The following is a 27,355-nucleotide window of genomic DNA, read 5'->3' on the forward strand; positions in this document are numbered from 1 at the left end:
GCTCAGTGCTCAGTGTTAACGTGGCTAAGTTGCAGCTGCTGCTGGTGCTGCCAACGCTTGAGGGCCATTTTGCAAGGGTGTCATCGGTGTGTGTGATGGGTGTGGCGCTGTCAAGTGGCAGCTGTGTGGGTGTGTGCTGGGAATACAGTTCCGCTTTGCTGGCTGGTCAGGCAGCTTACCTGTCTGGTTACCTGCCTGCCTGCCTGCCTGTTGCACTTTTACACATAATCATGTCATATAAACGGACGACAGCGCACAGGATGCGAGCGAGCAAGGCGAGAGTGCCAGGCTCAGTGCCTGCTCCATCTTCTTTACGGGCTTTGGCCAGGTGACATGTGTCGCTTGACTTTAGATGGCTGCGGGGCAGCGACTTGTTTCCTTTTTGCCCTTTTTTCTTTACATTCACATTTTTTTCTGCGAACTTTTCACTTTGGGTTTATGGTGTATGTTGTGTTGTGTAGCGAACTGACATTTTGTGTTGCTGCTGCTGCTGCTGCTGTTGGTGTTGACTCCATGCAACGGATATGACCGATGGCGACGAGCGGTGGCACCTGAACACGATGGGTGTTAAAATAACAGGCAGCAAACATATTGACTTTTAAAATAAGCATTATGGCGGTAAATTTTTATGAAAGCCCTGCCCTGTCAGTAGCCTGTTTCCCCTTCAGACCCGGACGGACGGACGACCGGACGGACGAACGCTTGCCAGTTAGCCAGGGCGTTCGTTGTTGGCTCGTTGTCAGACAGCTGAGTGATTTATATGTATTGTTTAATATTATTACGGCTGGCAGGTGGCAGCCATTGCAATCGTTCAGCTACGTTCCAGCCCGACGGCTGTGCAAAATGCGAAAAATTGAGCACATTACATGCACAGCCAGAAATGTCTGCCATGTTACACAGTCTCTGTCTTGTGTCCTTCATGTCGTCCATGCTCTGTGTCTGTCTGTGTGTGTGTATCGTGCTCATGTGGTTGGCAATAAGTGTTAAAGCATGTGGTCTGTCTGTATGGAAATGAACCCAACAACATTGAGAGCAGCAAGCTGCAGGCGAAAGTCGCTTGCGCATGTTTTCAGCTTAAGTTTGCTACAGTTATTGCCATTTTAATTACAACGTAGCTGTCAGTTGCGAGTTCGAATTGCATGCAGAGTGAAGTTTAACAAATGCTTGTTGTTTTGAGGAGGGCCATTATTTTATGCCCTGAGTCTATTGAATTAAGCAACATTTGTAGCTTTTGTTTTATTTGTTGTTGTTGGGTTTCGTTTACACAGTGCACAATTGTTTAGTTTTTAATTATGTATTTGTTAATTGTTTAACATATGATTTTAACAATGTTTTTTGTAATGCACAAGCGACGACAAATTTGCGGACCGAAAGCGAGATAACGAAAAGTGCGAATGACTAAGATAAGAACAAGTGCGTGCACCTGTGTGCTTAGCGAGTAAGAAGAAGAATAAGACAAAGATAAGCAAAGCAAGAAGAACAAAGGGAATGATCAATAATTTGGCGGGTGGAATTTACGTTAAGTTTGAATTTGAATGTGCATATAATTTACTTAAACTAAAAATGAATTTAACTTGAATTTAATATTATTGAAACTAAAAATGATTAAGCGTAATTATAATTGCTGGCTCTGCTCCCGACATGCTCCCCCCGCTGAAAGAGGCACGCTGACAGATGATGTGGTCTCAAGGGGCAGAACAGCCAATTTGCTGACAGCTCGCTTAGTCACACCAGTAGCCGTACGAATTACTGCCACTCGAGAGACGCCGTCTTTTCCAGGTATGGTGCTCTCGACTCTGCCCATGCGCCATTGCAGAGGAGGAAGGTTTTCGTCTTTTAGCACCACGATGCTATTGGGTAGAAGACTCGGCTTAGACGATCGCCACTTGCCACGTTCTTGAAGCAGCGATAGATAGGAAGTGCTCCATTTTCGCCAGAATGTCTGCTGCATCTGACAGACTCGTTGCCATCGGCTCAGACGGCTGATGTCGAGGTGAGTTATGTCTGGCTCCTCGATAGCGGCAAAGGAGGCACCAATTAAGAAGTGGCCAGGAGTGAGGATATCCAAGTCGTCAGGGCTCTCTGAAAGAGGACAAATTGGACGTGAGTTCAACATGGCCGAGATTTCGCAAACTAAAGTTCGAAGTTCGTTAAATGTTAGCAGAGATTTGCCAACCACACGAATGAAGTGGAATTTGGCAGATTTAACGGCGGCCTCCCATAGTCCACCAAAGTGCGGGGAACGGGGAGGTATGAATTGCCAGTTTATGCCAAGCGAGACGAAGCAGTCGCGTAGTGCGAAATTTTGCGGGTCGGAGAGAAACAGTTCCGCCAACTCCTTCAGCTCATTTTTCGCACCGACAAAATTGGTTGCATTGTCCGACCAAATTGTATGCGGCTTGCCTCTGGTACTGATGAAGCGCCTCAAGGATGCGATGAACGACATGGCAGATAAGTCCTCTACCAACTCCAAATGTGAGGCCTTCGTGGCGAAGCAAACGAAAATTGCTATGTAGCATTTCGTTGGAGGACGATTCCTGACTTCTGATTTGGAATAAAATGGGCCGCAGAAGTCGATACCAGTCGTTTTGAAAGGGCGACATGGTTGCACTCGATTTGCTGGCAGCGGAGCCATAATGGTCTCGAGAATCGTAGGCTTCAGGCGAAAACATCTAATGCATTTGTTGACTGTGGCTGCAACCGTTTTTCGGCCTCCAATTGGCCAAAACCTTTGTCGCAGGGCAGCTAACAGGCTTTGAGGTCCAGCGTGCAGGAACTTGGCGTGAAAATGCGCAATGATTGCGCGAGTGACTGGATGATCCTTTGGCAGCAGCAGTGGATGTCTCGCGTCGTAGTCCAGGATCGAGTTTTGAAGACGACCTCCAACGCGAATCAGGCCTGAACCGTCCAGGATAGGGTGCAGTGAGAACAGCTTGCTTTTAGATTTGACCTCCTTCTTCGCTCTCAGCGCCCGGAGTTCGTCCGAAAACCAGGTTTCCTGGATCGACTTGAGAAGCAGATGCGTGCCGTCTTTGATGTCGTCCACCGTGAGGGGTCCTCTGCGACGTTCCTGGTTGCGGCTTTTTAAGCGTGAGAAGCGGTGTATGTATCCAAAAACTCTCTGCAGCCTGCCAAATGAGTTTTGGAACTTACAGGCGTAGGAGATGTCTGGATTCTCAGACAGAATGAAGACGCTTCGGCGACGTTCAGGCAAGTCTGTCAAAGAAGGCACAAGAGCAGGCCAGGAGAAGGGGTCCAATTTCAAGAATGGCGGCCCTTCACGCCATAATTTTGATTCCAGTAGCTCGAGTGGTGTGCATCCTCTTGACAATATGTCAGCCGGATTGACATCGGTTGGTACGTGGTGCCATTTCATATCCTTGGTGCGATCCTGAATTTGAGCAATCCTGTTGGATACGAAAATGTTGAATTCTGAAGGAGGCTGACGAATCCAAGATAAAACAATGGTCGAATCGGACCAACAATGATAAGAGCAATGAGATGATATGGTTTGTGCGATATTTCCGACTAGTTCTGACAGTAGAAGTGCTGCGCATAGCTCCAATTTGGGTACCGTAAGAGTTTTTAAAGGCGAGACTCTTGACTTTGAGCACAGCAAGTGCGTTGAAACGATGCCATGCGACTCTGACCGCACGTAAACACAAGCTCCATATGCAGCGAGACTTGCATCACAAAATGCATGGATTTCGAGCAATGCGTTAGACTGGATCACAAAACGAGGAAATTTGAGGTGACTGACAGCCGAAATTTGGCTAACATGGTCCAACCAAAGAGTGTGCAATGATTGCGGTAGAGCTTCATCCCAGTCAAGCTTGTCCTTCCATAGGATCTGGAGAAAGATCTTCAGCCGAGTTATGACAGGAGCTATCAGTCCGAGCGGATCATAGAATTTGGCCACAGTTGACAAAATTGACCTCTTTGTGGCAGCAACCTGATGCGAATTTTCCACGAAGCTGAATAGCAGGTTATCCGATTTTGTGTCCCAATACAGTCCTAGCGTCTTCATGACATCAGTTCCATCGTGAAAGCAGAGCGTTTTTTCGCGATCAGCCTCTGACTCTCCCTCTAATGCCGCTGACTCATTTGAGCACCATTTTCGGATGGGGAAGTGGCCTCTTTCCAATAAAGATTTGACTTGTTGACGGATCTGAACCACATCCTCAATGGAATCGCCTCCCGAGATCAGATCGTCGACATAAAAATCTCTGCGAACTATTTTCGAAGCCAAGGGAAAGTTGTCCTCCTCATCATATGACAGCTGCTGCATGGCACGAATTGCTAAAAATGCAGCAGGCTTGGTACCATAAGTAACAGTGTCGAGAGTGTAAACTTTGATGTCTTCATTTGGGTTGTCTCGCCAAAGGATGGATTGCAGGTGCTGATCTGGGTGCGTGACACGAACGCAACGATACATTTTACAAATGTCCCCACACAATGCAACCTTGAAAAATCGAAATCTGAGTAGCGTGTTGAAGATTTTTGGCTGAATTGAGGGCCCTGTGAATAGCAAATCATTCAAAGAGTATCCAGATGTTGACTTTGCCGAACCATCGAAGACAACCCGAAGTTTTGTTGTCGAACTATCGAGCTTTTGGACACAGTGATGAGGCAAATAAAACTGCGGAAGCGAATGCTGACGAGATGACTGTGACATGTGTCCTAGATCGAGGTACTCCTTTATAAACGCCATGTATTGAGATTTTAGCGTTGAATTTTTCGATAATTTGGACTCTAAGGACTTGAATCGACGGACAGCACGGTCATACGAATCTCCAAGCATTTCGAAGCTAGTCTTAGCAGGGAGATGTACTGAATATTGGCCAGATTTGAGACGAGAAAAAGTCCTTACGAAAAGCTGCTCACACAAGGCATCCTCATCAGTTTGCGCGATAGGAGAGCCGCAATAACTGTCGATTTCCCAGAATTTCCTGATAATGTCGTAGAACGAATCCGGCTGTGGTTGGGCGATGGAATCTGAGGATAAGGCAGGCAATACGGAGTGATTGGCGCTTTGCAACGAGATGCCTCCAGAAACGACCCAGCCAAATCTGGTTTTCTGCAAGGTAGGCAAGTGTTCGGCCAATTGTATCTGCCCTACACAGAGCAATTCAAAGAAGAGACCAGCTCCGATGAGCAGGTCAATTCGCTGGCTCTTGTAGAAGAGCGGATCAGCGAGAGCGATGTTTTTAGGAATGTTCCAGCCAGCGGAGTCGACATCGAAATGGGGCTGTTGACCAGTGATCGTAGGCATCATAACTGCAGAAATCGAAGTGCGATAGTCACTGTTTCTGGATTGCACTACGATGCTGACAGATTTGTCAGACGAGTGAGACGAGGAACCTATCCCTGAGATGGAGCTACTTGAATGATGAGGTGTGAGCTGAAGCTGACTGACGAATCGAGAGGTTATAATGTTAATCTGAGCGCAGGAATCCAACATGCTCTACATGGCACGAGTACGCCAGAACGACTTTTAACAAAAACAATGGCAGTGGCAAGTAGCACATAATCGGTTTGCCTGTCCGTCAGAGCTTCAGGTGAGGCGGTGGGAGAGGCAATAGACAAGAGAGCAGTCGAGTTGTGAGAACTTGGAGCGGGAATTGTATGTGAGGATGATGGTGCGGTAGCTTGATCAATATGCAGCAGAGAATTATGTCTTAATTGGCAATGCCTGCAATGGCCTGACTTGCATTGCTGCACTCCGTGACCTTTGCGCAAGCAATTTAAACAAAGGTGTAGTCTCTTGGCCTCTTTATAACGCAATATGGGGGTGAGGTTAAGGAATTGCGAGCATTTTGAAATTAAATGGTCCTTTGCATTGCATAATGAACATAATGAGGTATTAGAAGATGCGATGAGAGCTGTGCGGATGGGTTTGTTAGCATACGATTTTCCCACCTGCTTGCCCGGTGCTTGGGTTACCGTGGCATATTCCAAATTTTCCAGCATACGGCATCTTTTTTCCATGAAGGCTGCCATATCCGTCCACTTCAGCAGCTTGCTCGATTGCAATCCTTCCTCCCATTTCTCCTGCGTATTTTGATCCAGCTTCGAGGTGACCAAGTGAATTAACAAGCCATCCAAAATCTCCTGCGTGGTTGCCATCGAATTAAGAGAGCGCAAATGCGAATTCATTTGATCGCTGAGCTGCCGCAAACTGACTGCAGAACCTCTCTCCACACCTGAAAGCCCAAACAGAGACCGAATATGTGCCTGAAAATGCAAGAGTTTGTTATCAAATCTCGAAATTAGCAAGTCGATGGCTTTGTCATAGTTGTCCTCAGTAAGCTCCAAAGCACGAATGGTGTCCAGCGCTGCGCCGTCTAAGCAGGAACGAAGATGCTGGAACTTCTCCAGCTTACATACGCCATCCATGTTGCCAACTACGGTCTTGAACGTGCCGTAAAATCCAGGCCAGTCAACATAGGCGCCACTAAATTTTGGCAACTTGAGCTCAGGCAGTCTGGAAGTATGCGCAAAACTTCTGGATGAACTTCGTTCACTATTGAAGGTTGATATTGGCGTGGAGTTTATCACCGACACTCTGCGCAACTTGGCGAGTTCCCGAGAAATTTTTGAATCCACTTCGCAACACAATTGATCGAAGTTGGATCGCGTATCGGTGGCCAATTCGAGCAAATTTAACTTCTCCACCATTGTCTGAGCAGTGTCGAAATTGGTTTGCATCTTTTCCACTAATTTCGCACGCGCTTGGAAGTCTGCTTCATCAAAATTGGCCACACCATCGGAATTTAGAAAACCGTTCAAAGCCACTAATTGACGGGTTATTGACTCTACTTTGGATTTATAAAAGTCAAAATCGCTTGAAACCGACACGGCACGTAGAGTGGGAGTATCATTTTCCGCCATCATGATTTTATTTTTTTCAAAAAGAGTATTCAAAAGTCACTCACAACCACCGAATACCGCTTGTGCGAACTGTACTCAAAACCGAAACGAAAATGCAAAGAAACTGTAAGCAATGACCGCTTAAATTGCTTATATATTTTCTATGCACTATGTATTAGCTAGCACTGTAAAACACCAACAACAAATGCACTGAGATGCCCAAAGAAACAAAACGCGGCAAAGTTTGCAAATGCACGTCGAACCCTTCACCGAATTGTGATAGGGAAGCAAATGCAAAAATTAATGTATATATGTGCTTATATACAAACAAAAACGCGCGAAAGTTTGTAGGCGTGCGTCGACCTTTGCACCTATATGCAAAAGGTAACAAGTGCAAATATATATGTATGCTTGTATGTATGTCTTTTTGCCGAATTGCAAAAAGAACTATGCCACTATAATTGTTTTATTAAAACACTTTTACTAACACAAAGATCACGTCGGGGTCACCAAATGTTTTGAGGAGGGCATTAATTTATGCCACCTGAGTCTAATTAAATCAAAAGGGTCGTGATTTTATATGTAAAAATGTTTGATTTTAATTTGTTGTTGGGTTTCGTTTACACAGTGCACAATTGTTTAGTTTTTAATTATGTATTTGTTAATTGTTTAACATATGATTTTAACAATGTTTTTTGTAATGCACAAGCGACGACAAATTTGCGGACCGAAAGCGAGATAACGAAATGCGAATGACTAAGATAAGAACAAGTGCGTGCACCTGTGTGCTTAGCGAGTAAGAAGAAGAATAAGACAAAGATAAGCAAAGCAAGAAGAACAAAAGCAATGATCAATAATTTGGCGGGTGGAATTTACGTTAAGTTTGAATTTGAATGTGCATATAATTTACTTAAACTAAAAATGAATTTAACTTGAATTTAATATTATTGAAACTAAAAATGATTAAGCGTTATAATTGCTGGCTCTGCTCCCGACACCCTAAGGCTACATTAATTGAATGTCAATTTTCAAATAAATTCATTTTAAACAATCAACTTTTATTTAATTGTACATGTATAACTCGCAGCTTTGCAATTAATCAGGCTACGAATTGTGTAACATCATTGGCTACATTGTTGCCATATGTAAATGCATTTTATAGTTTTCGACGTATTTGTTAAAATAATGCAGGCAAAGAGCAAATTAATATTCAATTAATTCAGCAGCCATGCAGCGTGATGAAATTTGCGCTAACAAAAAGTTTATTAAAATATTTCACACACAATTGCATTAATACAAAATACATTTACGTACTACTACTACAACAACAACAACAACAACAATATGTAAATTTATAACAATTAATATCGATTTGCAGCAGCAGCGGCTTTTGTCCTTGCTACGCTTGATTGATTGCATTTTGAACGACGCGTTGTTTGTTGTTCTTGCTGGCATTTATGTATTTAAGGCAGCGCCAAAAAGTATGCAATATTTGCATTGTTTAAAATTATGGCAGCGCGAACGCAAACAGTTTATTTGTCATTCGCTGTGCAAACCGCTCTAATGGCGTCACACTTACTTTTTATAATAACAATAAAAATAGCAAAATATGAGGCAATCATTAAACTTTAACGCAGGTAGATAAAAAAAATCTGTATATTCGAAAATATATCCAGCATACATTTTCCAACTTTAACTCATACTTTTTGATATCAATCTGTAAAAGTATTAAATAATTATTAAATAATATAAATTTTACAAAATAAATTTTTTTATTGGCGTTATGTATTTATTTGTATCTAAACAAATAAAACATTCTACTAACCAAATAGCTTTCAATTTATTAGTTACTTTTTTTTTTAATGTGTGTGCAAATGCAAAATATTATGAAGTAGCTCTGAATTTTTATTACAAATGGTGCAGAAGTTTTATAAATTGGATTTACATAAATTTTTGTGTGCAAGTTGTGTTCATATAATAAATACAACTCTTAGTTTCATATGAGAAAATAGTCTGCCAGGCTGAAGCAAATTGTGTTGCAAAATGTAATCAACATATTTTTAGCTGAAATCAATTTTACTATTGACTAGTAATGTAGACAATACCAGAGCTCAGGCACGTCAATTAGAGCAATCAGCAAGTGCACTGACGACAGCATTGAGTAAGTAAATGAAATGAGTTTAGTTATGCACAGGCTATAATCTACTAATTAAGGACAAATTAAAACGTTTTAATAATTCAGCAAGCACAACAGCGAAGGCGCCCAGGAAATTAGATGCCTTTGCCCAGTTTAGCGCTTGCCTGAGACTTTATTGTAATTGACACGCTGTGGCTTTGCTGACATTCATTAGTCTCGCAACGGAATGTGCTGAGACACCTACAGTATCAATAAATTAAGTCAGGCACAGCGTAGGCTGCGTAGTTTGTATTTAGTTCACACGCTGGAAATTCTATACACGAAATGAAATTTAAGTATCAAAGCAAAGTCAAGCCGCTGAAAACATTGAAACGACTCACACAACGCGTAGCTGCTGGTGAGTAAAACTAATGAGCATTGCTGGGAGTAAACCATGTGTATTTATTATAGCGCTGCTCAAAGGATTTTTCCATCTAGGCACAACAAGCTTGTGCCCAAGGCATCAGTTGAGCTACGCGGGCAACCTGCAGCCGCATTTCGTTGGGCTTTGTGTGCATTGCAATCAGTGTCCAATATGTTTGAGGCCATCTACTTTGTGCTCTACGAGTTTTTCAAGTACGTCTGCCCGCTGCGCATCGTGCATGACTTTGAGGAAATTGATACGCAACTCGAGCCGGCAGAGAATGTCTGGTACGAGGCCTGACAGGCTGTCTTAGCTCCCGCTCCCGCTCCCGCTCCCGCTCCCCAGCTTACTTGGCAACTAATTGATTGATGATGCGACGGCCACCAGAATACCAATAGGCAGTATGTTTGTGGTATTGGCTTTACAGGCTCTGCGGGCTAAGGCTTTTTGGCTGCTGGGCAACGGGCGCTGAGCTCAAGTCACTTTTTCGCTCAATTGTCACATAATTTATGCATAAATTATCAAATATTTAAAGCTTCAGCTAACGATTGCCGAGCAACCCGCTGATTAGGGCAGGTACAACAAATAACAAGCGCAAATGAAATTTATTGCCTGGGCTTATGTTCAAGTAGTTGGCATAGTAATGCTATTTCTGCTTCGCCCGCCCACCCAGTGGGTGTGGCTGGGCTATAATGTGGCTTACTATCTCTGGCAATTGAGCGGCGTTGAGTTGGCTGTAATTGCGTATTAAAATTATACACCAGGGACCAAATGTTGCCGTTGTCTGTAAGCTAATTAGCTTGCCAGCCAGTCAGCCAGCCAGCCAGTCAGTCAGTCAGCCAGCTAGTCGAACGTGCGTATTTATGCTTGACGAAGTTGAGCATGATAAGCTTCAACTGCTTGAATAATATTTTCATTTAGCACAAGCGCAAGCAAAAAAAAAAGAAGTAAAAGTTGCTTATTTTTCAAGCGTCGAGCTTGTTGCATGCCACATCCCCGACTTTCCACTTGACAGCTTGTTATTTTTTGTTGTCGCACAATCGGTTGACATAATTTGACTTTTGGCATCGAACATTGCATGAACTTTGAACTAATCTAGTTGTGTTTACTTAACTTTGTCACAATCTCTTGTTGTTAGTTTCCAACCCCAATTTTCGGGGCTTGTTTTCCGCCCCCACCTGACAGCTGATGTGGGTAAACAGCGTCGTCGTCGTCGGCGCCACCGCATTTTGTGGCGATTTAACTAAGCGCTTGCCTAATCAATGTTGCATGTTGCATTATGATTTACTTAACTAAGTAGCGTATCGCAATTATGAGACGATTTCATGCTTAGCATTAACACCGTAAATTGGCTGCCGTATCTAAGACTCAACTAATAACCTTTGCATGTTTGGGCAGAGCTTTAATTAATTCGCCTGAGTGAGCAAAGCTTCAGGCGCTGACTCAATTTCTCTCTCTCGCTACGTTTGTTAATTATGCAGGTTATAATTAATGCATCATCCTCTATGCCCGGCGACTCTTTGTCCAGCTGAAGAGCTAATTGTCAATAAATTTGCGTGCTCAAAATATCATTTTCAAGTCCACATCTGTCCACATCGCCCCTGACCTCTTTAATCTACACTCTCTGGCTCGCTGGCTCGCTGGCTGTCATGCTGGCTGTCAGTTGTGCTTAATGCCTAAATGAAATCTAATCACGTTCTAATTTCAGTTAAGTATGACAGCAAATTGTGCAAAGCACCCCCAACCTTTGCACTTTTGTTCTGTTTGCCATTTGCTTGTATTTCATTTCCGGCATTTAAGTGCCAAACTGTTTAGTTTTTTTTTTTGCTTTCTTGTTCTATTGGCCAACTGCCAGCAGAGAAATTTGCATACATTTGGGCGACAACTAGCAGCAAATTGAAGCGTTAGGCACTAAGTGACTTTAAGTTTATAAATATTATAGCAATTTGGCAGTCCAAGCTTTGCTTGTTTAAAATTTGTCTCTATTGACAAAAGCGTAAAGTTTATAGCGTTTCGCAAAACTATTTAATTTAAAAATTAGCACAGAGTTTTCGAAAAATCCAGTAAATTAGCACTACAACTTGAAATTACGTTCAGTGGTTAGATTGATGTTCAACGAGCCTGAGCAGCAGTCAGAAGCTGAGCAGCAAAACTTTTTTGGCCAAACTGTTGCCAACTAGCGCATGCTCCCTCTCCCTCTCTCTCTCTCACTCAGAAAGCGCCTGGAGCGGGGCTAAAAGCTTGCAATAAGCAAATGCTTGCAAATAAAGCAATTAGCCAAGTTGGCTGCAGCAGCATCGGCAGCAACGGAAACGGGAATGGAAACGACAAAGAAATAAACGTAAACGAAAGGCGATTAACAGGAATGCGGACAAGGTTTACCCATTGCAATCAACGAATGATGGTCTCGGTCCAGGCGACTGGAAACTGACTGAGGCGAGGTCATCACAGTTAAGCGGCTAATTGACACACAAATATCAGCGCACTGGACCTGGCTAATGGTCAATTGTTGTGGCCATGCAGAGCTGCTGCCAATATATTCAATTTATGTATATATTTTTTTGGGCCAACGCAGAAGCAGAAGCAGACGCAGACACTCTCGACTGCTTTTTGGCACATTGCTTATTGATTATTTGCACTAATTTATGTGCTAATAAAATTGTCAATTTGTATGCGTGCAATGGCCAAGCCAGAGAGCCGCCTTGCTATTGCGATTGCCCACTGTCGTAAGGCGTGGCTGACAAAACCATTAGACTTAAGTGTCTGCTCCGAAGCCAATGCTGAAGCTGAAGCCCGCATCCATGTCTCGACAACAGTAAAGGGCAGAATGCCAACGGCGCATACAAATTGACGCTGCTGGACATTTTGGGTAATGATTTTTTCTTTCTTGCTGGCTGGCTGGCTGGCTGACTGGCTATTCGATTAAATTTAGTTCGCTTTTTGGCAATATCTGTAGTCGCTGATGCGTTGACCATTCGCTTGATGCGACTTTGAGCGTCTTTAAAGCTGCGCCAGTTTACAGAGGCTTAGGCTGGAAGCACAGCATGACACAATTGAAATAAAGGCCAAAGGAGAAATGCTTTTCTTTTAAGTAAATTTCACATTTTATTGCTATAATTTTTTTTATTTTTAATTCAACTTAAAAACCACTTGTGCTGCTGCAAATTCTACTCAACTCTAATGTATGCCAAGCTGCAATTTTCTAGAATTACGCCACGCAACCCTCGCATAAACAACATTTCAACACAGTTACCCTACCCGTCCGTCCGTCCGGTCCACTGCTCCGATGCCCGCGCGACTGCGTTCTTAAGGCAAATCACCCATTTCCACTTAGCAACCTTTTGGCTTGAGCAGCAGCAGCAGCTTTGAAGCTTTTACGCCATTTTGCAATGGGCTAAAGAGGAAGCAGCTGCCGTTAGCCAACAGCCACTTGATGATGAAGACATTTTTCTTCCTAAAAAATTGTATTTACAACATCATTTGCGCTTAAATATTGGGCACACGCTAAGGAGGGGCGGGGTAGTTAAGCGAAAGTCATGGCGGTTCGAGGTACCTTAAAAACTCATTCAAAGTGCCGCCACTCAAGTGCCACTTTTTTTATAGTGCCTTAAACGTGGCACGGGGCATCGGCAACGGCATCGAGTCGAGGCTATTCATAGAACACAAATTTTATGCCGCTTTATGTGTGGCAACTTTTGTGGTAAAAAAAAAAGCAGCAGCTCAGCTAGCCAGATAAAAAATTGACTAACTGATGGACTGACTGACTTACTGAGCTTGCCCAACAAGCTTATAAAGTTATGCAATATTTAATGTTGTTACTTTCAGTTGACTTTAAGCAGATATGTTAACTAACAAGCTATTTGCTACCCTTTTGAGCTGTAACTGAAATGAAAAAAACTCAACTGAAGCGCGTTAATTAGTCAAGTTAGAGCAGGAAGGAGCGCACATTTACATTCATTGCTCTTGTCACAGTATCAAATCAATAACAAGCAAAACACTCTAACGGAAACTGATTTGGTTGTCATTAATATTGAGCTAATTGCCAGAGAGCTCCCAGGCTGGTTGGCTGGCTGGCTATGCCAATGAGGATGTGTAATGACCATTAGCTTTTATTGGTAACACATGTTCAGTGTGAAAGAGATAGAGCACATACACACTCCCCTTAGTAAGTTTGTCACAAAAATTGGCCATGTTCTGAGCCACTCAGCTGCATGTTGTACGCATTTTGACCTTATTGCTTTTAGCCTCGGCCACGGAGTGAGCCTTAGCCTGAGCGTGGGTCTGATTGTTTGTTTGACTGATTTGCTGTTGTTTATTTTGATTTCCGGTTCAAATACTCAAACAGATAGAGAGAGTGGCTGGCTGGCTAAGCTCACGCTGCTTTCGATTTCCACATTGATTGTATTGTTGTTAACGCTACAGGAGGTTATCAGCACAAGCCTCACTTCCTCCCCCCCACACCACCACTCTCTCTTTTACTCTCTTTTACGCTACGCACTGTCAGTCGTGTGTGTGTGTGCTTAATATTGACAAAGGCTAAGCAGGCTAAGCATGGACACAGCGCTTGACAACAACTACGAGTAGGTAATCCAATAAACACCTACACACGCCAAAGTTTGCTGGCGTCAGTCAATTCCTGGAAAACTTACAGTTTGTTTTTCAACTTGCAACTTCAAAGGCTTTGAGATTCAATGTTTCGCACTGGCGAGCAGAAATTTACCCTAATGAACAGCTCATATTACATTTAATTGTAATTGCCTGTTAAGGGCCCATAAATGCAATTGAAATCGATTCGAAACTTGACAGCCTTTATTATTTTGCATAAAAAGTGTATTAATCGCAAATTTATGTACTTGTTTTTTTCAGGCTATTTTATTAAGCTTGTGTAAAGTCATAATTTTTATGGAGCTTGCCTGGCAGCCATAATTTTGTCCATCAAGAGCTTGACACGGAATAACTTTTAGCGATTGGCTCGAAGCATGAGTTTTATTGATAATTAAAACTGAGCAAACACAAGATTCAATTACTTATCATATAGCTTTACTTAATTTTCAGTCAAGTATAATATTTGCTTTAAGAACTGAACTATTTTACTTTATATCAGTCTTATATTATATTAATTCACTTCAACACCCTGCTGGCAACTCGCTTGAGTAGTGAATATAATTAATTTAAAATCTCACTACTGCTTCACCAATCGCCTCTGCGCCTCGGACATTAAAATATTAATTCAGCTGCATAAATGCAACAGCTTGTTTCATTTATTCGAAAATGAATTGCATATGCACGCGTAGGCGAAACAAAAGAAAACTCAACGGCTTCAACGGCTGAGTGAATAAATTGCTTAAAATTCTTCTCACTAAAGCCACAAATGAAAACGTAATTACAAGCAATTATAAAAACGTCTACTTCACACATGACAAAAAATAGGAAATACAAGAAAATAATTTAAAAATGAGACAATATACTTGTAGTTGTAAGCAAAGCAAAGGGGCCAAGTTTTCTTTGCAAACTTTTGCAAGCAATTAAATATATTTGTCACTTCAAAATGGCTGACAAGCTAAAGTTATCAAAACCGCAAGCTGCAGTTGACTGAGTGTATGTGTGTGAATGTGTGTGTGTGTGTGTGGGTGTGACGTCGCGTGTTTTGCTTGTCAAACATTAAACTGTGCAGCATGCTGCAAATGTTTGGCTCTGAGTTCTTTGGCAAAGTCTTTGCCGCTGCCGCTTATTAAATGCAAAGAACCTTCAACCTCAACATCAACTTGGCCAGTGACAAGTTTGTCCGTAAAACTTTTCGCACACAGCTTAGCGCAGCCAAAAGTAAAAAGCGTTGCAACTGTTTCTGAGGACTTGCTAACTCGCTGCGCCATATCCTTTGTGATTTTGCCATTTATAAACTTTTAATCATGTAAAGCATACCATTTGTTATACTGTAAGCGTACTCAGCATAAAGCGTTGCGACTTTAAAGAATTAAATCAAAATAGTGGCGAATGTGTTTTCAATATAAAAACTGCATGAATAACTGAATTTATTATGGCATATGGCTGTCAATAAATGTTTTTTGATCGATGATGAATTTAAAAATTTACATTGAACTGATGCCAAGCCGCTGAGGCTACCAACAAACAAATCAGCTATTGCTAAGGCTCTAGCTAAAGGATTCTTAGCAGCATATACTATCTACTTTAGGCGTCTCTCTGCAGGGACACTCCAGTATGCAGCCAAGTGGAATCAATTAATCTCTTTTCGTAAACATTTGCCAGCAGCAAAAGCAGCAGCAGCAGCAGCAGCAGCAGCAGCATGAGCTGAGCTCTGAGCAATAACAAACAGGAGAGACGCTGTATGTGTCTAAACAGCCAAAAATATGAGCTGGGTGCCCCAGCCCCAGGCACTTTCATTTGCCACTTGCCGCTGAGTGAAATGTTTCAGAAAGTGCAGCTTGCAGCTATGAAAAATGATAAATTTTAGTTTGTAGCGACAGTAACCCAACCAAACCCCAGTATTATTGCCACTCTTGCTTTGCGCCCTTCTCTTTACAAGCGCTCCTTTATTATTTATCAAGCTTATTACGCAAGCAGTCAGCCAGCCAGTCAAGCAGCGAGCCAGCCAACGGGGCGGGTTGGATGTGGCATGCCTCTGGAAAAGAAGCCATCAACTGCAACTGTGCAGCCAACACTTTGTGAACTGCCCTCTCGATCTAGCTCTCGGTTTCGCTCTTGCTCTTTCTCTTGCTCTTACTCTTGCTATTGCTTTTGGTCTTTTGCCTGTTTGCCGCCTGGCTTGATATTGAAAAATTATTGCTTTTTGTGAAAAAGTGCCATAAATTATTCGTAATACATTAACAATTATTTAATAGTTGTTTTTGTTACTCCACTTGCTGAATGTATTTGTTGTCGCGTCCACTCAAATTTTGTGTGATATATTGCTGAGTACTTACTCAAGCGACTCCGCAGACAGAGAGAAATTAATTTCGTTTTGTAATCAATTACCTAGAATGAAAACACAAGCAAGTTGTATTAGTATTGAGAGTAAAATTAAATAGAGACTTTTCTAAAATTAATCAACTAGAAAAAGTTGCTATAAACAACAAACAGCTCGAGTCGCTGCACAGGACACACACATTGATTTATGATTTAAACCATTTTAAGCTATAATTTTGTCTAGCATTCATTTGCAGCGTTGACTGTTTTATTTATTATTTCGAAGAATTTCATGCTTTAATTTTTCAATATTTAATGCACAATCTGTAAGGCAAATGAATAACAAGCGGCAAGTGATTTATGCAATCGTCTGGCGGCTTTTATAATTTATTAATTATGCGCAATTAATTAACATGTAGCTTAGACAAGCGTCTCTCAAGGCTTTAACCGTGCGCTCTTACAACTGCTCGTACAATTTGGTACCACTGTGCACGCATTTGGCAAATATGCCACACAATTTGCGACAGGTTTCAATTAAAATTCCAAACAACAACCAGCAATATTTATATATATGTAGTATAAAGCTATGTACGTGTCTATGGCTGTGTATTTTGTAGTTTGGCCTCATGTTTGTGCACGCATAAAGCGAATTTGTAGGCAGGCTGCCAAAACAACCGGCGGCCTCTTTGCGTGCAGCGAAATGGAACATTTTAAGCAAATTATTTTTAATCATGCCGCTTTTGTCACCTAAATAAACAAGCAAGCAAACAATTTTCCAACCGCCCCAGCCCCAGCCTCAGCCCCAGCCCCACGCTCCGCCATCACAATAAAAGCAAGAACTCAAACACAAACTAAACCCGAGCCAAACTGGCTTTATTGCTGTCTTGTTTTGTGGCAACTATATCGGCTTTTTGGCTAACGAATAAAAGCGGAATAAGCGCAGAGCCACCAAGCCAAACTATTATTTGTATGAAAAGTTGCGATTTTAAAGCAAAGCGTATGCGATTCATTGTTTAGTTTAATAAAGCAGACTAGATTGCTATAATTTAACGCTAAAGGAAGTTAGTTAAGGAAAAGAGTTACAGATAAATTCAATTTAAGAAATTACATAATAAGTAATGGAAAGCCTACAATACATCAGAGAAACTTATATGCAGTTTAAGGCTTCGCCAATTACTGCTTGTAAAAGTTGCTAAAGAATCCAAAACAAATTTGGAGCAAAACAATTACTTACATTTAGTTGTCAACTATTTTCTTATGCGTTGGTACATACTTTTGTTTTCATAAAAACATGCAGCGCTTAAAATATACAAGCAATACGCATACGACATGTTGTGCCATTTATATATTACGCGCACTTTAAATAAGACAATTGCTTATTTTTCACACTCGTAAATATTTATGATAAATGTATTTTCTTTTTGTGATAAGACACACACACACTTATATACATGTACACGAGCTGCACAATTACCAGTTGGCATTACATTTGTACATTTGCCTAGCTCGACAAAGTATAATGGCCACCGCACACTCAGTTATGCGTTGATAGTTGGAAACGCGGAAGCACTTGAGCTGAACTGAATGTGAGAGAGCGAGCGAGACTTTGTCACCCAGTTGCACATATGTTTATAATAGCTTTTTATAACTGTCAACAAGAATGCCCGGAGCAATACCAGCATCAAGTTTATGTGGGCCATGCTCGGTTTGTTGTTGTTATGACATGCAAAGTTCAAACTAAACTTGAGCGTTGAATACATAGCATACAATATTTATATAATATATAATTCTTAGTATTATTTATCCTCTTTTAATTTGTTTATGTTTCACAGCGCTAACGCTAAGTGTAGAGCATAGCAACGTCGTAGCTTTTAGCTCGTAGTCTAAGCCTTTTTGCTTGTATTGTTAATTCTTTCGCTGATGCTTTCTTTTTTGCATGCTACCCATGTCTCGTGTAGTTTAATTGCGCCTTTACTGCAGTGCTGCTAGTACACACATGCTATGGCTATAGCCTCACCCCCCTGACCAACCCCTTTGCTGCAATCCTTTGGCCTACAGGAAGTCAATGACTTTGTCGCTTTGGCGTCGAGCCGTTTATATAAATAGAGCCGTTAGCACTAGTTTTAGTGGACCAACATGACGACGGCCATTCTTGTCGTTGTTGTTGTTGTTGTTTTAATTATGCGACTTTTGCCACTTGCTGGCAACACGCAAGCGGCTCTGGCAAACAAACGTTGCCAGGCCGGCGCATTAAGTCATTAAGTTTTATTGGCAACATTGCGCTCACGCTAAAGCTCTGTCCATGTAGTCGCGTGTGTATGTGTGCGTTAAGGTTAATCATTAGGGTTAATTGTTTAAATTAAAGCGCGATGCTGTAAGGCACTTAAATTACTAGAGTTACGTGCAAAATCGGTCAGCGTAGTCTCGGCGGCTCTCTCTGCCCATAACACATAAATCATTGTTGGCATTTTTAAATTGGCTTTTGCGCCGACACATTTCGCTGCGAACCGGTGGACACAGTGCCCAGGATTAAGCGCGAGGCGTCGGCCTGGCCAACATGCCGGCACGCCTTGGAGCAGCTGAAGGCAACAGCAGATTCATGCTCGGCATAAATATGCGCAGGTATTGCAGCTCAGCGGAAATTTAACAAAAATTGAGTCAATTTGAATAAGCCATGGGGTCCATGGGGGCATGCAGCAGGATAAGCAGCCCAGGCGCCCAGCCCTGGGTGCAAGATATAATAACAATGAGAGGCAAGGCGAACGAAAGTTGCAAACGGAGTTAAAGTGAGGGAATTTATGTATATAAAGTGCAGCGTCTCTGAACACCTGCAGGACAAATTTAATTTATTATTGCAGTAAACTTTGTGCGCGCTCTAATCAATTTAAATCAATTTCCAAAAATTGTCAAAAAGTATGCAAACAAAATTACAAATAACAATTTACTTTCGAAATAGTCTCGCAAATTAGTTTGATTAAGTGAGTGCTATATTTCATGGCACAAACTTTTGGATTTAATGTCTGCGCCCGTCTAGGCAATCGTCTAAACATAAAACTCAATCAACTGTCGTTAGCTCTGCCATCGCCATCGCCATCGCCATTGCCATCGCACTCAAGCCAAAGAAGTTTTTATGTAGCCAATAAGTTCTTAGGCAAGCGTTGCCGATAACTTGGGCGAGAACGAAAAAGAGAGAGGGAGCGAGAGAGCAACGCAATTGTTGTCAATTGTAGCGTGGAAATATTCGTGCAACATGAAATTACGAGCAATGTGCCACGGGGCAGCCGAAAGCACAAAACTTCGGAATGTTCAACGGCTGCGGCGTCTTTCGGTTCGTCCTTGTAGACAGCGGTAAGCTGTCTAATGCATTGATTGATGAGCGTGTCACGAACTTATGACATTGATAGTTATAAATTATTATTATTTCGACATTGCGCCAACAGAAATGTTAAGAACTTATTCAGCTGTCTTGTCAACTTCTTTGCCAATCTTGCTGCCTGTTTGTTTTTTTATTTTTATTACTTCTCTGGCCAATGTCAGCTGCATAAAACATTTGACAACTAATTGACATTTAAAAGTGAATCCAGCAAGGAGAAACGGGCAGACAAATGATAGCCAGCAAAATGGTTTGCCAATGCTGAGACGTCTCATTGTCAGCAGTACTACTGACTTAGCTAAGGCCAACAATGCTCAGCCATATTGAATGGCAACGTTTTGTTCTTATTTTAACTGCTTTCAATGGGCCATAAAAGCAGCAGCAGCAGCAAAGGAGTGAATGGAAGCACTTACAACGGATGGAAAGACATTTGATTTGTCTGCAAAAGTCAACTCATTAGGCATAACAATGTGGCTGCCGATGATGATGATGATGATGATGAAAATAACAAGCATACTATGATGATGATGATGATGAAAATAACAAGCATACTATAGTTCTGTCTATCATTTGGTTTTACTTTTTTGCTTTAAGTCCCATTAGCTCTCTTTAAGCTTTCAAATTTGCATTTTATTTAAATGCTTGACCATTAAATGACCAGCATAATTTAATAGTCGCACCCACACACACCCCCACATAGAGTTAGCCCATTCTCAATGGAATTGCAAATCAACCCCAAAACACACACACTCACACACACAGGCAGTTGCAAAGTTTGTTTGTTTTTCGCGCTGCTTTTGCATTTGTGTTGTTTTTCGTTGTGGGCACCTTTGGGGGCGCGTTTGCTGTTTATCATTTTGGCATCTTCATTGCTGTCATTAAGCGCGCATTATGTTGCCCAGTCCCACCTGTAACGCTCCACCTGTACGCTTTATAAATGATTTTAAAATACTCACGCACACATTTATACAGAGATAGATGCGCTTAGCTCTCGCATAGACTTTACTTGCCATATTTCTAAAGAGAAATTTGATAAATGCGTCTTTTGAAATATAGACTTGGGCTTGTTTAATGTCAAGTGCGTCGAAGAAACTGCAGACAGCGCTAAAAGCATCAAGTATGAATACTTTGGCATAAATTTACCTTTTGCTTTAAGTAATTTTAATGTTGTTTAGCTTTTCATTGACCTTTAAAGCATAACAGCTTAATATTTGCATAACATATTAGGCAAGCTTGAATATGCATGCTGAAATTATACAACATTTTTCATACGCACACACAGCATACTTGTATATGCATAACATATGTGTACGTGTATATATTAATTTTCATACGTCACGTTGGCGTTGCCTGTTGATAACAATGATGATATGATAATAATGATGATATCCACAGACGGCGCCACATGAACGTCGTCGTCGATAAACAAGCGAACCAAAAGCTGACGCCAACTCCATTGGGTGCGTTTACTTCATCAGTCAAAAGTTTTTATTATTTTTCGTGTTCGTTGTTGTGTTTTGTGTTTTTTGTTATTCGCACTTGCCACGCCCACACACTACAATAGCATGATATAATTTTCAGCAAATTTTCTGCGCATTCATCACAAAATTTTATTCATTTTCCTGCTTTCATTTATAATTTAATAGCTTTATTTTCCGAAATTCTACACGCTCAGTAGTCAAAATGGCCATTAAAATCACAGATCTGTGTATTTTTTTTTCTGCAGTACTGCAAACTACTTAAAACTTTAGAATATTTTGTATTGCTGTATATATGATATGAAATAAATTTTACATTTTATTGCCATGTTCATAGTTATGGAATTTTTAAGTTGTTTATTTCTCTTTAAATTTTTGGCATTCATAAGAATCTTGTAGCCCTTTAGTACGAATAAAAACAATTTATCAGAATTGTATATGAAGCTTTATGCTACGCCAATTTCGTTTAAATATTTTACTACTGCTGTGATTGGTAATGTTAACATTTTATATGGCGGTAAGCAAATCTAGGTTACTGCTAACTAGTAAAGTTGCTATTTCCATACTGGAGGGTTCTAATTTAAGAAAGCATGCGCTTTATATATTTTGCAGCTTGTTAACAAAAACTCAACTGCTGCGAAGTAGACGCAGTCATGGCTAACACTTATGTAAACACGTAATTGTGTGTGTGTTGGTGTCCGAATACAATTTCCAATGCATGATTGAAAAAACCACACAAAATGTTGGTTTACTCCAAGTCCAACACTACCCAACACAACAACAACAACAACAACAATAGTGGGCGTTGCCAAAGGTTAAAGCAAACTGTGTACAATGGGCAAGCAGTCAGGCTATGTAGGCGCACTCAGTGCTCTTGCTCTCTGCTTTGCTGTGTGAGAATACAATAATTATTTTAAATTGCAAACAAAAATATTTTCGCATTTGTAATTGGAGCAGGCGGCAGCAGCAGCACTGAGTACAGTGCAATTCAACATTTTTATTACGTATTTTTATTTTCAGCTCGACGCTGCTGCATTGCATGCTATAATTCCACTCAGAACGAGCTACCTCAACAGCTCGGCTGCATTGTCTGGTCGCATTAGCACTTGGGCCAGCGAACCAGCAACAACAACAACAAAAACACCAAAACGACTCTGACATAACAAAACATTTCACTTCCTGTGCCGGTGAGAACTTAATGAAAAAAACAGAGTTTTTCTTTCTTTTTTTATGTATACGTATATATGTATATATAGAAAAAAACATTAACAAAAGCAGCACGGCAAAGAATAGCTTTGAGTGTAGCCTGAAGTTTGAGCGTGTGCTTTTCTTGACGACGATGGCGCAGTCAACAGCTTGGAAGTAATAGAGCCTAACACACAGAAGAAGAAAAAACAACACACACACACAAAAGTTAAAAAAAAATACTTTAAAAAGAGAACTACAGCAAGTTGAAAGACTTGAGTTAGAAAAGACTGAAGTACTTGTTGGAATATAATTTTAATAAATATAAGAATGCAATTAAAGACTTAAGAAGTTAATTTTGTATTAATTCATTTTTATAATAATAAACACCGAAATTTATCTACATAAATTGCATATATATTTTTGAAATCAATTACGCGACTTCTTACGCTTAATGCTTCAATCAATCAAAGTGGCGTTTTCTTTTGCTCAGTCTAATGCGCATAATATTGAATACCATCAATAACAATAATTTTTATAAATATGATAAGACATAAATCACAAAGTAGCAGGCGCCGCAAAGTGGCCAACTCCTGCTTTAGGACAAGCAGGACATACCGGCTGGATTGGCGGCCCGCTTGGGCATGCGAGGCACGCGCGTCTGGTTGAGCGGGGCAACTGTTGCCCAGGAGGGCAGAGCTAAGCAGTACACACACACACACACACACACACATACGGGGATATACATTGGGTGCTGCCGTCACGCGGCGCTGTCATGGCGTAATAAAAATAAAAATCTAATTAGTATGCCGTTGACAGTTTAATCGTGATTACGCTGGCAAAAATTCCAAAAGCAGCGTAACAAGCAAAACACATAGCAAGAGCGTAGAGCGAAGAGCGAAGAGAGAGGGAGACAAAAGAATCGTCAACATGCCAACAGTTGATTCTTGTTGTTCTCCATTTTGTTGCTGCTGTTGTACGTTGTGCTTGGCATTTCCGGCAGCCGCTGCCAACGTTGCATGCGCCAGCGTGCGTGCCACAACAAGTGGACGTGTGTGTGTGTCAAAAGTTTAGTTGAAAGGCAGCAGCAATCACAGGGCATACAAATAGTACAAACGACTAAAATATCAAAAAATAATAAACCAGCTGCAACGAGGGGCGTTTAAGCGTTTGTTTATTAAAGCAATATTTACCCAAATTTAAGGTTGAATTTTAAGTCAGCTTTTTTTTTTTAATTTTGTACAATTTTCATTTATAATAAGCCGCACGATTTTAACAGCCCATCGATTGTAGCTGTAACATAAACTGTAAACAATAATAACATAGTCTGTGAGTTTAACAGCGAGTCACTTAACATGACGTAGCAAAGTGAACTGTCGCGAGTTTTAGTAAACTTACACTCAGTTTGTTTAACTGATTAATTCTTTATTTTAAGCTGATATTTGAAATTTATTCCTTTCTTTCTTTAGCTTGAATAATGTCACATATATTTTGAATGCTTCATGCAATGCAATCCAGACCACAACGCCAGCTCTTGCACTTAGTTGGCCATTGAAATGCGTGTCTAGTGAAGGATACGTGCGACGTGATTGAAATTGTTGAGCAGCGCGCTGCTGCTGTTGCTTCAATATGTGTGTGTGTGTGCGTGTGCGTCTGTCTCTGTGTGTGTCGCTAAAATATGACGAACTGGCTGGCACGTTGCTGGCCGCACGTCAGTCATGAGTCAACAGTCAAAATCAAGCTGTTGTGCTTTAGCCTAGACCGGAAACGGAAGACGCTTTGATGTATGGCCTGCCCTTCAGGCCTGCAGACTTCAGCAATCGCGACATTTTTTGCCTTTTCGACTTAAACATTGTATGCAACAACTTTACAGTTTTAATCTCAAATGCCAAAAGCGACAGACAACATAGCGCTGAAATTTATGAGCTCTTGTCTTACAACTAAGTATATAATTCTCTTTCTCTCTCTCTCTCTCTGCTCGCTGCCTGTGTGTCATAAAGCAGAATCAGTTTGGTGGCAGTATAAAACGTTATTAAAGCTGCCGGAAATGCAGACAAAGCGGCAAGTTATTGCAGTCGCTTCACCCAAAGTGTCAGGCCAAGATGTTGAAATCAACGCCGCAGCCGTGAAATGAAATAAAATACCGCTCAGATTGCAATGTGACAAAAATATTAAAAGAAAAGAAGGCGAGTAATAAAAAAACAAAAAGGGGCGAAAGTAGCGAAGCGAACCTATCAGACTTGGAGGTGTCAAGCAAGATCAAGCTTGGCTCATTTACTTTAAATAACAATGAAAGGAATGTAGCTAACTGACTATATATTAAATAAAATATAATTCAAACAGAAACTTTACTATTTTTAATTAATTATTTGATTAACTTATCTCAACTAACGATTGGTTAACTTATCAAGGGCTAATTACAATTTGGAACCGCTTTGCAGCTGCTTTGAGGTTGTCTCGGTTATGTGCTGCGGTTTTTTCGACTAGCATGTGTTAAAGCTGTAACCACAGCTTAGTGGATTTAGAAATTATGTAAGTTGAACTAATCTGATGTTTGGGAATCAAAAAATACACTTACCTGGCAAAGTTGTTAAGCAGGCTAAGCCGAGGAGCATCAAGAGCTGTGAGTATTTAATTATTGGCGAGTGCATTTTCATTATTCCTTGTTATTTATATATTGCCCTTGCCGTATTTATGCTTGTGGCTGTAAACTATAACCGCACTACCGATATTAGCCGCAACGATTTGCAGCCATATACGTGTAATTTCCGTTGCTAGCAAAACCGCAAAAATCAATTTTAACACTGGCAATCACTTTGGTCTCTCTCTCTATCTCTTTCACTCTTTGTCTGTTTTTTTGCTGTTTGGTTTTCTATTTTTAATGCATATTTTCGAAATGATTTCGAGCTCGTTCCGCTCGTCCTTTGGCTCGATTCCTTTTATGTGTGCTACGGTGCGCAATTAGCAGTGCATACAGTGCCTCACATATGTATGTGTGCATGCGATTTTGTAAATTTCGCTGTCATATGCATGCAGTTGCTGCTACTGCTGTGTAAACACATTCGATTTTAACGGAATTTTCCATTGAACTCTAGCAATTGGTTATTTGCATTTTTCATATCCCCTTTTTGTCTGCTTTGCATATTCATTTCCTGTTTGCACTAACTTCCACTTTGTATTTTCGTTTGCTTGCTTCACTTCTCTCTGTCTCTTTCTCTGTTCGGCCAAGCTGAAAAGCGCAAAAGAAACAAATTTAATAACAGTCTTTAAAGTATAAAATAACATTATCTGTCTGACAAACAAATCAGCAGATTTACTGTCAGTGCTGCTGAGCTTCTAAATCATTGCGCATAGTCTTTAAGCTGTCTTCGCAATGCATTTTCCGTCTGATTTGAAAATCCAAATGTTGCCCATTAGCAAACCAAATACGGCAGCAGCAAAAAGTACAAAAAGAGCTGCCAGGACCTTAAGACCGCTGAGCCTTTACCCACACGTACGCGCAAGTATGGGCGCCTGGCATTGGAAATTGGCAAATGCCAAGCCATGAAATTGTTGAACACGATTCGCACATATCGTACATGACACCATTTGGCAGTGATATGGCGGCTTTACGCATACAGTTGGTTGTGCGACTGGCTTCTGGTGAGGAAGGAATTCACTTATGGAAATCTAACTCAGCTCTCGGCAGTGTGAACTTATTTTTGTGCCACCAAAAAAAGCAAAAAGGAGCAAACCAAACTGATATGAAGTATCAACATTCAGTGTATTCAATGTAAATCCTTTAAGCTGCAAATGCGCTTGAGTAAAGAGACTCCAACACGCGCTGCCGCTCGTACACATACAGCCATAACTCACTGTATGTGACATGCTGATTGAAACTCTGTCGCTCTCTTTCTATCGATGTGTGTGTGTGTGAAAATATTTCTCTGGAAGATTTAAAAGATGGCACGTGTTGACAGGCAATTCTTTCGAGATTTCTGTTTGTTGGCTATTGACTTAGGTCTATTAGCTAGATAATGATCTGGCATAGGGACTTAAAAATTGCTGCTTTCTGCGAAGGACACTTAGGTCATAAGGAATTTGCCAAAAGTCAGTAAAAGCAAAGCGACTCGACTAGTCCAAATGTGTAATGTGTTTCAACATCTTGTGCTCATCACTCACAAAATTTACAAATTCCGCCACATAAAACATATTTCTAGCAGCTAAGCAAAGTGCTTAAACTTATTTTATGCCAAGGCAACAAAATAAAAGACACGCAAAAATACAAATAGCCAAGTAAAAAATGTATATTGCAGCTCAAATTTATTTGCAAACATTAGTTACTTTGTTTTATTCGCGCTGAGTACTTTTGCTTGTTGCGAGCAGGCGTTAGATGGCAATTGTGCCACAAGTGTGGTGCACAGTGGTGGCGCGGGGTGGTGGTAGTGGTTCACTTTTTATGCTGCATTGTTTTATAGTCATTTCGTTGGCAGAGTGCTTGTGCTTGTGCTTGTGCTTGTGCTTGTTGTTGCTCGCTTGTTGTCTCGGGCAATGAAACGCACCGCAAAAGTTGATAAAATGACGACCACAAAAACCAAATGGAAATGTAAAGGACTTGGGCTACGAGCGAGCGCGTAACAAATTAGTTTAAAGATAAGCAAGCGAACAAAATAAGCTTGCGGGGCAAAGCTGCTCTGGCCAGCTGCTCCTAGATTAGTTCAAAGTGGGGGCCAGCCATGTTGCAAGTTCTGGCAGCGATTCCCAGAGTAAACACAATCAAGCGGCTGACCCTACGTGAAAATCTTGCACCAGCTGTCGATTGGAAAATGCAGCGTAAATACAACTGCAAAGCAAACAAAGAGAACGAGAACGTGAAAGAGAGCGAGAGAGGGAGAGAGTGAGAGTGATAGCCTTAGGCAGTGCTTGGGTGTCTGTAATGCGCCTTTGCCCAAGTGCACAGTAAATACCAAAGCAATTTCCACTGTAAAATTAACAAGCGCCAAACC

General features: G+C 41.2%; 2 protein-coding genes across 5 annotated transcripts in view; both read right to left on the reverse strand.

Moving 5' to 3' along the window:
- LOC108608330 (beat-Ib) overlaps positions 1–25,593 on the reverse strand; it is a 35,578-nt gene extending 9,985 nt beyond the window's left edge. The window contains exon 1 of the mRNA XM_033294855.1: positions 24,949–25,593. Coding sequence (XP_033150746.1) covers positions 24,949–25,027 — 79 coding nt within the window. The 5' untranslated portion in view covers positions 25,028–25,593. The remainder of the gene's footprint in view (positions 1–24,948) is intronic.
- Positions 1,270–7,469, reverse strand: LOC108603731. Of its 4 annotated transcripts, none has more exons than XM_017992776.2 (2): positions 5,920–6,007; positions 1,270–3,407 (listed from the first exon to the last, which is right to left on the reverse strand). In XM_017992776.2, exon 2 carries the CDS (start codon positions 3,374–3,376, stop codon positions 1,616–1,618), a length of 1,761 nt encoding a protein of 586 aa, XP_017848265.2. In that variant the 5' UTR covers positions 3,377–3,407; positions 5,920–6,007; the 3' UTR covers positions 1,270–1,615. The 4 variants fall into 4 exon arrangements, with proteins under 4 accessions (XP_017848265.2, XP_033150745.1, XP_017848267.2 ...); XM_033294854.1 differs by lacking the exon at positions 5,920–6,007 and adding an exon at positions 4,448–4,512 and having other exon boundaries at positions 1,270–4,134; XM_017992778.2 differs by having other exon boundaries at positions 1,940–2,082; positions 5,920–7,469.
- Positions 25,594–27,355: the final 1,762 nt, after the last annotated feature.

Source organism: Drosophila busckii, unplaced genomic scaffold (genome assembly GCF_011750605.1).
Source record: "Drosophila busckii strain San Diego stock center, stock number 13000-0081.31 unplaced genomic scaffold, ASM1175060v1 hic_scaffold_52, whole genome shotgun sequence".
In the NCBI taxonomy this organism is placed as follows: domain Eukaryota; kingdom Metazoa; phylum Arthropoda; class Insecta; order Diptera; family Drosophilidae; genus Drosophila; species Drosophila busckii.

Excerpts from the sequence above, each read along its gene's own strand:
- LOC108603731 (XM_033294854.1), bottom strand. The coding sequence starts at position 4,027 with ATGAAGACGCTAGGACTGTATTGGGACACAAAATCGGATAACCTGCTA.